The sequence below is a fragment of the Gymnoscopelus braueri genome (assembly GCF_963280865.1).
Source record: "Gymnoscopelus braueri genome assembly, chromosome: 10".
Lineage (NCBI taxonomy): Eukaryota > Metazoa > Chordata > Actinopteri > Myctophiformes > Myctophidae > Gymnoscopelus > Gymnoscopelus braueri.
In genome coordinates, this window is record NC_137611.1 from 49,181,179 (window position 1) to 49,191,178 (window position 10,000).

The window sequence follows — 10,000 nt, forward strand, 5'->3', positions numbered from 1 at the left end:
CAGTTTTTTTTTTTTTTATCATAGAAGGGCATCAGGGCATTACTAAATAGGCTGTGACATAGTCTGTTTAGTCAGCATGCCGTTTTTGCGTTTTATTTGGGCCATCTTTATAATTAGTTACTGTTATCCTGTTAGCTCCGTTTCATTGTAGTGATTTTATACATCTGTATAGCCAACATGACCGTCATATCGTGACAGTCATGGCGCTACTTGTTCCTGTTTTTTGAGATTTCTACATTTACAACCCGTACATCTACATAAACGTTAACATTTCAAATATAAAGTGCTGGCCCCACGGCCATGAATGTAACAAGTTAAAACGTCTGGGTCTAGGTACCCGTATCTTCTGTATTGTGCAATAAAAAGTATTTTAATCCGATTGGCGGCCATTTTTTAATAGAGTTATAATTTATCAGAGTGCAGTACACCTCCCAACCGATAGGGTTGCTTTGTTGAAAGCATATGAAAGAATGGCCACCGATTGGATTAAAAGGCTTTGTATTGAAAAATACGGAATATACGGTTACTTAGACCAGGGCGTTTTAACTTGTTAAATCCATGGCCATGGGGTCAGCACTTTATATTTGAACTACTTTATGTAGATGTACGGGTTGTAAATGTAAACATTTTAAAAAACAGGAACAAGTAGCGCCATGACGCTTTTGACAGACGAGCGTCATGTGAACCATGGCTTACATCTGTACAGCTGTTCAGAGTCGCAGTCTCCCAACCAACCCCGCCCCCTCAGTGGGTGCGCAAAGTTTACTCAGGGACTGAACGGTCAGTGTGAGAGAAGAACAGAGAAGACGATGCATGATTATTACTGCATTTGATTTCGTTCGTTACACACAACAAAGGTAAGTCACTTGTTTTGGATGAATGAAAAGTTGACTGATGAATACATGTGCATGTTGTCTTGTTATTTGGGGATGGATAAAATGGCAAAATGCCCCACTCGACCCATGTAATCTCCGATTGTTTGCAGTCATTTGTGCCATATTGGTGAATGTAAATTACATTTAAATAAGATGGTTAATCATTGTCGTTGGGTATTTGAACACAGATAATAATAATACACTTTATTTGTATAGCACCTTTCATGACATGAAATGCAGCTTAAAGTACTTCACAGAGCAAGAATACAATAACAGAAAAAGTACAACTAATTTAACAATAAAGCAAAAAAGATAAGCAAAAGTATAAAACAACATTAAAATAATTTAAAAAAGGCAGTAAATCAGGCAAAACAGGGAGGACAAGATGGACAGATGGACAATGGTTGGTCATTGTGGTGTTTTGATTGATGTGTAAACACAGATGATCATTATACATTCAAAGCTGTTGAGGCACATTGTAGTTGTTGCATGTTAATCCGTCACCCTCATTATATAAACTTCAGTTTAAATATAGGTATTACATGAAAATACGATTGCTTTTACTAGTACATTTAGGTATTGTTGGACTTCTATGTTCTGTATACAGCTGTACTTGTTGTGGCCAGTGAATTTCTGTAGGCTAAGTTCTCCCCCTCCCCCATTCACTCACTCTCATTCAACTAGCATACTGGCTGGTTGTACAGTTCATGTTGAGAATGTGAGACTGATAGCCAGGCTCCCTGCTGCTGCTGGTCTGCTTGCATTGTCTTGTACATGTGATAAACATCTGCTGTGGTCTCCCCCCAGTGATGGAGCAATCATCATAATGTTTTGCTACTACTACTGTTTTACTTCTAGCTTTATCATTTTTAAATCTTCTATATCTTATTATTATCCATACTGTTGAGGAAGCTTTAAGTGCCCTGTGTGTCTGTGACAATAAACACAATGAAACATTGTAGGTTTGGCCAAAATCACTCTTGATTTAGATCACACTTGATTTGCCCCACCTCTCCTTCCATGCCCCCCCCCCCCCCCCTTTTTTTTTACATGGCCTATCTCACAGCTGGATGAATGCTTTTTTGAACACCTTTCAACCTATAGCATTTTGGGGGAAATAATTCTAAAATGTTCATACATAAAAAAGATAGTGAAAATAGCAGACAAGCTCAGAATGCATCCTCATGCAGCACATTGTGATCTTGTGGATCGGTAATTCTTGCTACCTAGAACATTTTTAAAGTTCAAATGTATTAAGGATATGGCCTGTGTTTTTACATTGTTTATTTTCATTGTTGGTTCTGTCATTGTCAATCAGGGTTTCTTGGTTTATTTCAGTAATATGCTTTGCATATTTACGTTATTTGCCACATCTGTCTGGTAATATTTTTACATATCAATCCTTATTATTTGTATATGATAATTAATCATCAACTAAAAAGCCCTACATACAGCAGCAGGGAAGTTTACCATTTGTTGAGGCCCATGATATAAGCTGTGTTGTGAATAAAGCCTAAACTATACTGTGGGACACAAGCCATCTCTCATATCTCTGGGCATTTACAGAGCTATGAATCATGAGCCATGCGACTCACACACAATATAATTATAATATAATTAAAATATCAACTTGTTTCAAAAACTAAAAATGTATAATGTATAAGTCTAATACTTTCTCTTCTTCATTTGTGATAAGCAAACATGCACAGAAGAATGTCCTATTTCCCTGGAAGAGTACATGTTACTTTCCGGAAGGGGGCACGTGGATATCTCCTTGAGGGGCCTTCAGATGAGGCAACACTTATTAAGGACAACGTTGGTGCAGACAAGCCTGACAAGCCTGAAGCATTGCCAGAAGACCTGGTTAGACAAAACGCCTTAACTGTTGTTCGAGAGAGAGGAGGGGATGCCTCAGACAGACAAGAGGTGTTTGGGGAATATGTCCTGCAGTTTGGCAAGTACCAAGGGAAGTCCTTTCGGTGGCTTCTAGAGAACGACGTGGGATATATAATATTCCTTACCAATAGTCTACAAGCAGAGGAGGATGCAGGAGTCCTTGTGACAGAGGGACACGGCAAGGTCAGCTTACAGTCATTTATCAACTATGCCCACAGCTTTGATGAGATCCAGTCTCTTATAAGATACAAGTCGCAAAAGACATCTGGAGACCGATACAAGTCACAAAAGCCATCTGGAGACGACGACAATCTGGTTAGATTTGGTGTTCATAAGGAGGAAACTTACCGGGAGATTTGGGACAACAGGGCCAATGGCTACGCAGGCTTCGTACTGCAGAAAAAGTGGTCCAAAGGTACATGGCCGGACAAGCTGAAAACATACCTGATGGAGAAGAAGGAATCTGCCTCCCTTTCCTCTGGGTCCGTGCCTGCTTCAAGTGCTTCTACGGAAGGTTGTTTTTTAATGCCAGCCGTAGAATTTTAGTAAGATGTGTCTGTAAATGTATTACATTTCATATTCATTACAGCTCAATCATTTTAACAGATGCTGTTATTTTAAAGCAACATATGTACTGTGTAGAAATTACATTTTTACTACATTCTACATATTTTCTGTCTGCAGGCATCACAGACTTTGGAGACGATGGTTTGGACAGCTTCATGGTGATAATGGGGTCCCCCTCTAAGTTAGCGGTGCATTGCTGTAAGTACACATTTGTGTGTGTTTGTTGCTTTCTTCACTGATTGGACATTAAAAATCAATTATGGCTCAATCTGTTTGCTATTAATGTATGTCTGCTATTTCAATCTTTTTGTGTTACCAGCTGTTGAAACATCTTCCTCAGTTTCCGTACCAGGACAGGCTACAAGAGAAAAGGGTTAGCTTCAAATTAAATATACAATTTGTGTGACAGGTTATTGAGACACCATGAATTTATCTCATAACCTAAACTTTTTTTTTGCCTGTTGTGTTTTCTGTGTTCTGGTCATGTTCTGGCCATGTCCGTGTTCTGTGCATGTCAGTGTGCTGTCCTGTCCACGTTCTGGACATGTTCCACTAACCATTGTTTGCATGCGAAAGTTCTGCTAACTGAGATAGGGAACATGAATTGATCCAGCCACGATGATGGTGAGTACCCATTTTATTCTGTATCTAGCCTAGTTATAAGTATAAAACATACAGTATTTTTTGTGCCATTTTGGTTCCCCTGCTTAGACTATTATGTAATGCATTTGACAATTGAGTATCGTTGTATATTCAATGTGCTGAAAAGACCAAATTCATTCATACACACCAGTACATTTTTAAATACACATTGAATATACAACATGTTATTAGTATAATGTAATATGTAATGTCACGAACAATATAGTAGATGCAAACATTATTTTTTTGTGTGGGAATAAGATGGTGTGTGCCTTTAGCTAACCATTTGTATATTGCCAATCCTACAATGAGTGACAAGATTTTGTCTGTTGTATAGTACCATCTGCTACGATGTCCAGACCACCTGCTGGTACTGAAAGTAAACTGCAGAAGTCGCCAAGAGATGGTAAATACGCTATGATTCTATTCATCTGTCCAAATAAGTGTTATGCAGTGTTATGCAGGCGGTATCTGTTATGCATAAATATGTACTTTTGTAGACTCAGATGTGCCTGCTTTGAATACGCCTATTCCGCCAGAGCTGATGTGTCTGATGCCAGCAGGTCCCCCACAAGTGGAGAGGACAGTTTCTGCTGGAGGTATGTATTATTTTAAGTGATTTTCATGTTCATTTTATCTTCAATCTACACTAACACAACATATCCCTCTTTTCAGGAACTACAAGGTCTGTTGTTTCACACACTGTCCCACATCCACTAGTGGCTCCACGTGGTAAGATATTTTCTCTGTTTTCTCTGAAAAGGTTACTGTGCTGCAAATGCTTCCTCCATAATTATAATTATATTGTAATAAACAATGTGATCATATTATCATTACATTTCAATAATGTCCTTTTCATCCTTGTTCCCTCAGTTGGCCCATCTGTCCCTGTTCCTCCACACATCACATGTGACACCAGTGAAAGCACTTGGAAGTGCAGTAATCATCAGCAATGGTTCATTAAAGAAGAGCTCAAATCTCTTGGGCTGTGGCCTAACTTTGAGCATAACCGTAAAGCAGGACATGCCATTTCGTTATGGCGTCACCCTTTTCAGCCAGAGCTCCTCGACACAGTGTCGACACTCCCACCCCGAAACTTCTACCAAATGCATCCGTTCTTCATATGGAAGCCAGAGAACGAGATAATGGTCCGGCTGAGGAACACTTATGTACTGCCATGCCTTCATGGCTGTCCAAAACCAAATGTAGCACAGTCTGGTGTAGGTAGGCCTCGGGTGGTTGTTGGCATCAGTGGACAGTATTATATATTTTCCTCTCGCCTCTACTGCAAGGTGTGCAAGAAGCACTGGTTTGCTGACACACCTAAATGGCTGGAGAAACTACCCAAGAGGTTCACAAACATTTTGCCATCAGTCCTTACGTACAAGAAGGCCCTCTGCAAGTCTGTGATTGATGAGCTGAGGCGCACTGGCAAGTCACCCACAGATATGGCAAACCAGTTAAACGAAATGATGCACCTTAAATATGAGCGAGCTCATCTGGCATATCTCCACAGCATACAAAATGTCTGGGATGCTGAGGCTGGGGTGTACGGGCAGAGGACAATTACACAGATGGTGAGGAAAGATGACACACCCCAGCCTTTTGGAGAATATGACGACGAAGAGGCCTGGTGTGGAACATCAGTCTCTGGACACTACGTGACCGACTGCCTCATTGACGAGTACCGACGGCAAGAGCCGGCCATCACCAAGATGCTTCAGGGCACCTTCGGACAGGTCTGTATATATAGTTATTCATACTGTATATTCACAGGTGATATAATGATACTGTATATTCACAGGTGATATAATGATACTGTATATTCACAGGTGATATAATGATACATGTATATTTATTAACGTACATTTATATTTATTGACAGACTGAACATGTTAACTAATTCAGAGATTGAGTGCAGATATTTAGGCCCAAAAGCTCAGTATATTGCTTTAATCTTGATTTTGTTCTTTCTTACTGCTGTTGTTGCAATGAATGTCCCTCTGGGAATCACAAATGGCTTATCTTATCTTAGGTCTGGCGGTCTGACCACACCAGGAAGGTGGCACGGAAGGTTACACTGTCATCTGGTGCCATGTCGAGCTATGCAGTGATGAATGAGAACTGGATGATTGTCTCCTGGGTGATGGTGCAGGCTGAGACAGAAAGGTCGCTGCGGCCCATGTACGACGGGTTGGCTAAGAGGTACAGTGATGCAGAGGTGGAGAAGGCGAGTTACCAATGGGTGGACAGGTGAGAATAGTCATCTTTTCTTTCTTTATTGTTGTATTGCCTATCACCCCCACCCCTCCAAATCACACAAGGTTTCACCTTAATTTGTGTGATAATACATGTTGTTTTTATGCTTATTACAACGCACCAACCTTAGTAAGTCAAATGTACTTATGAGCAAGTACAAAGGGATAAAGAATTATAATATGTGTGATTCTCAAAATGACCTTTGAAAAGCCTTTTATATGCCTCCTTTTTTCATCCAGGGACTGCTGTGCACCATTTAAGATCCCTGACACTCTCCCTGATGAGCACCTCAATTGGGATGCCTGGAAGACAACAGATTTCATCATCACTAACGCCACCGCTGGGCCTATGGAGAACACCTGTGCATCCCGGATACACTTCAACTCCAACATTGATGTCAAGTTGGACCTGTTCCACTGCATGCGCCGTTTCTCACGGGAGTGCACATCTGAGCATCATCCTTTGTTCAGCACCTTCTGTCAGTTACTCTCTCTCTTACGCTGCCTTTTCCTTAGTGGATCAGGAAGACCTGCAGAGGCTGAAGGATGCCTATAAATTCTTTTCAATACATCATCATAATCCAACAAAACAACACGTAAGACAGCACTGCCGGATCAGAATTCCATGCCCGGCATTACTGGTACAAAGAGTTGAGAGTGTACTAAAAAACTTTCACCAGATGACCGACCCAAACAATGTGCCCTTGTTCAAACCATCTATGCTGAAGTTGTGGCGTATCCAGAGGGTGCACATTCTCCGTGGGTGCCTCAGTGACCCTGAGCTCACAGAGGGGATCCTGTACCGTTATGGGGGAACTCTGCAGCTTAACCATGTCCGTGGTGAAGGAGCAAAAGTCCCCATCTGGATCCCAGTCAGAGGGACATCACAGCAAGAGGGGTTCCACTTCCACCAGGCTCAGTGGATTACTGGAACTCATGCCTCCTGTGAATTGTTCCAGGCCCAGGGCATGACAGGGGTGGCACGTTGGAACTACCAAAGACTTGTGGATCTTAAGCAGCCAGGTGTGATCCTCCCACGTGTGTTTGATCCATCGTTGTTTATAGATCTGAACTCTGCTTCAAAGAGAGTGACTGGCCAGGATAAGTACCATGCAATTCACCTCTCTGACAGGGACACAGGTGAAAGGTTTGGCCTGGAATACAGAGAGCCAGAGTGCCGCCCAGTACCACTTGACTGGGACAAACACAAGGCAAAAGAAAGTGATTCTTCTGTTCCTCTGCCCCCTGAACTAGCACCACCCACAACTGGTCTGGCATTGGCAGCACCATCCTCTGGCCTGGCAGCATCCACTGTGTCCCCAACATCCTATGGCCTGGCAGCATCTACTGTGTCCCCAACAACATCTGGCCTGGCAGCATCCACTGTGTCCCCAACATCATCTGGCCTGGCAGCATCTACTGTGTCCCCAACATCATCTGGCCTGGCAGCATCTACTGTGTCCCCAACATCCTCTGGCCTGGCCGCATCCACTGTGTCACCAACGTCCTTTGGCCTGGCAGCATCTTCTGAGGTGTTTTTAGTGCCCAAGCAAGAGGTGTTGGAGCCTACAGCTGAGAGTGAGTTGACACTTAAATATTACAAATATTGTATATATTAATATGTGAATATATACATTAATGGATTTAATGAATAAATATTCGTACAATACTATAGTACCAAATAATTGAAACTGTTTTCTTTGTTCTAGTGCGCTCCATACCCCTGCCAGTGCAGTCCTCACCAAGGAGTGCCCGCACTGGACCCATCAAGACAGGTCGGAAAGTGTTTGTTTTGGACTACAAACGTTGGCCACAACCAATGAAAGCAGCTATTGACAGTCTACTAGTCAAGTACCATGGGAAAAAAGACATAATGCAACTGGTAGATACAGATTATGCTGCCATGGTCCTTCAGTCTGCCACAGATCCAAATAGTTTGCTACACAGCACAACCAAATATCACATAACACAGTACTCAAAACATCTGGCCAAACTGATGAACACCTCCTCATCACTGAACACCAGTACTGAAAAACTTGTGGAGACACAAAACCTTTGGTACAGTCTAACTGAGGGGAGTGAGACTGTCCATGTCCCAGTTGTTGCAATTCCACCAGCCATCGTGAATCCAGCAGAACCTGTGTCACAACGAGCACCTCAAATGCCAGTGACAAAGGAAGAGATCCAGAAAATGGTGCTGGACATAGTGCAGCAGCAACAGCAGCTGCAGCAGCAACCAGAGACACAAACTAGGAAATGTCTCTCCTGTGGGCAGCCTAAATCCAGGTACTCAGCAGGAGATGGATCCTCAATTCATTTCTTCTATCAAAAATTGCCAGTGCGATATTTTTACTGCTCCACTAAGGTGTTCAAAGCTTACTCTGCAGAGGGTTTGACAAATCCCAAAATGACATTTGAGGAGTTTGCACAGACTGAGTTCTTTCAACGTGAACTGGACTCAACAAAACAGAGAGTGGAGGCCAAAGCCCAGAGAAAGAGGAAACTCCCAGACACTCAACCTAGCGGACTACTTTGCCGTTTCTGCCGCCAGGGGCTCAAGCAGGGCCCAAACAGTCCGCATATTCATACTGGGTTTCCAGGAGTGACTGGGAAGTACATTTACTGTCCGTCAAAAGTACTTTCATTGTACAAAGACAAAGGCATGGCAAAGGAGATGTCATGGAAGGAATTCCAACAATCCTCCTTCTATGCCATGGAGAAGGATAGGTGGACAGCAGAGAGGAAGAAATGAGAGATATGCCTTATATACATGTATGACTTCTGCTACTTGCACATAACCCACGGCTGCAAACAATATCATACATGCCTTAAGAGTTATGTCATACCTGCTGTTCTACCTGTACAACATTTACCTCTGTCTTACCTATAATGTATATATATATATATTTTGGTATTTAATTATATCCAGAATTAGTTAGAATCAGTTTTTATTATCTTTTGTATTGTGTTGTATTAGCAGTCTTTGCAAAACATATGGCATAAACATTTGTATAATGTCAGTATAAGTGACAAAATAAATTCCTCTTGATTCTCTGAAACTATGATCATATTTTCTCACAATTGAAAGCTGATAAATGACATTTAGCATGAAAAGAAAATTGTAAAGCTTTGAGTAAATATCTGGTTCATGTTTTTTGGAAAATAAATAGTTTCAGTGATTCTCAACCTTTTTACTTTCAAGGACCCTTACTTTGATAGGCATTAGACCACGGGTTAAAAAGGTAGCGCACACACATTCGTGGCCCAGGTGCAAGACAAACCAAAGTATTATAAAAAAGGAATAAAGTCTGCACACTGGTAATGCTGAAAAAAGCGTTTGTCAGCGTTTCGGCCTGTTCAGACCTTCATCAGGACATATACCGTTTATGTCCTGATGAAGGACTGAACAGGCCGAAACGTTGACAAACGCAATAAATACAAAGCAGAGTTTTTTCAGCATTACCAGTGTGCACACTCTATTCCTTTTTTATTAGACCACAACCCCCATACAGTACATTTTAAATCTCTGGAATCACTTACATATATTGCAATACCATGGACATGCTAAAGCATACTGAAATCACATTGGCTGGCATTTACTCCCATGATCAACAGGGATGCCCCTGCCGCCGCCGCCACGCCCAGGCGCGGCTGTCTCGTCGCGGGGCAGGAGCTGATAGTAACGGTTTACTAGCAAAGCTTTATTGATCTGTTATTACAGTGCAGTGCTGCCACCGTCTGGTGGCCAAGTATACTGTTTTG

The 10,000-nt window shown here is 41.9% G+C and overlaps 1 protein-coding gene and 1 long non-coding RNA gene across 2 annotated transcripts; both read left to right on the forward strand.

Moving 5' to 3' along the window:
• The first annotated feature begins 3,518 nt into the window (after window positions 1-3,518).
• LOC308093970 lies at window positions 3,519-4,580 on the forward strand. The gene is made up of 3 exons (XR_013933915.1): window positions 3,519-3,962; window positions 4,318-4,386; window positions 4,481-4,580. It is a non-coding gene; the product is annotated as an uncharacterized lncRNA (long non-coding RNA).
• Window positions 4,581-5,554: 974 nt separating this feature from the next.
• On the forward strand, window positions 5,555-9,060 carry LOC308093660 (uncharacterized protein; the record flags this gene model as incomplete). Its single annotated transcript, XM_080439989.1, has 5 exons — window positions 5,555-5,719; window positions 6,016-6,233; window positions 6,479-6,721; window positions 7,011-7,816; window positions 7,948-9,060. The coding sequence occupies 5 exons, from the start codon at window positions 5,555-5,557 to the stop codon at window positions 8,988-8,990; spliced, it is 2,475 nt and encodes an 824-aa protein (XP_080296115.1). The 3' UTR covers window positions 8,991-9,060.
• Between the last annotated feature and the right edge of the window lie 940 nt (window positions 9,061-10,000).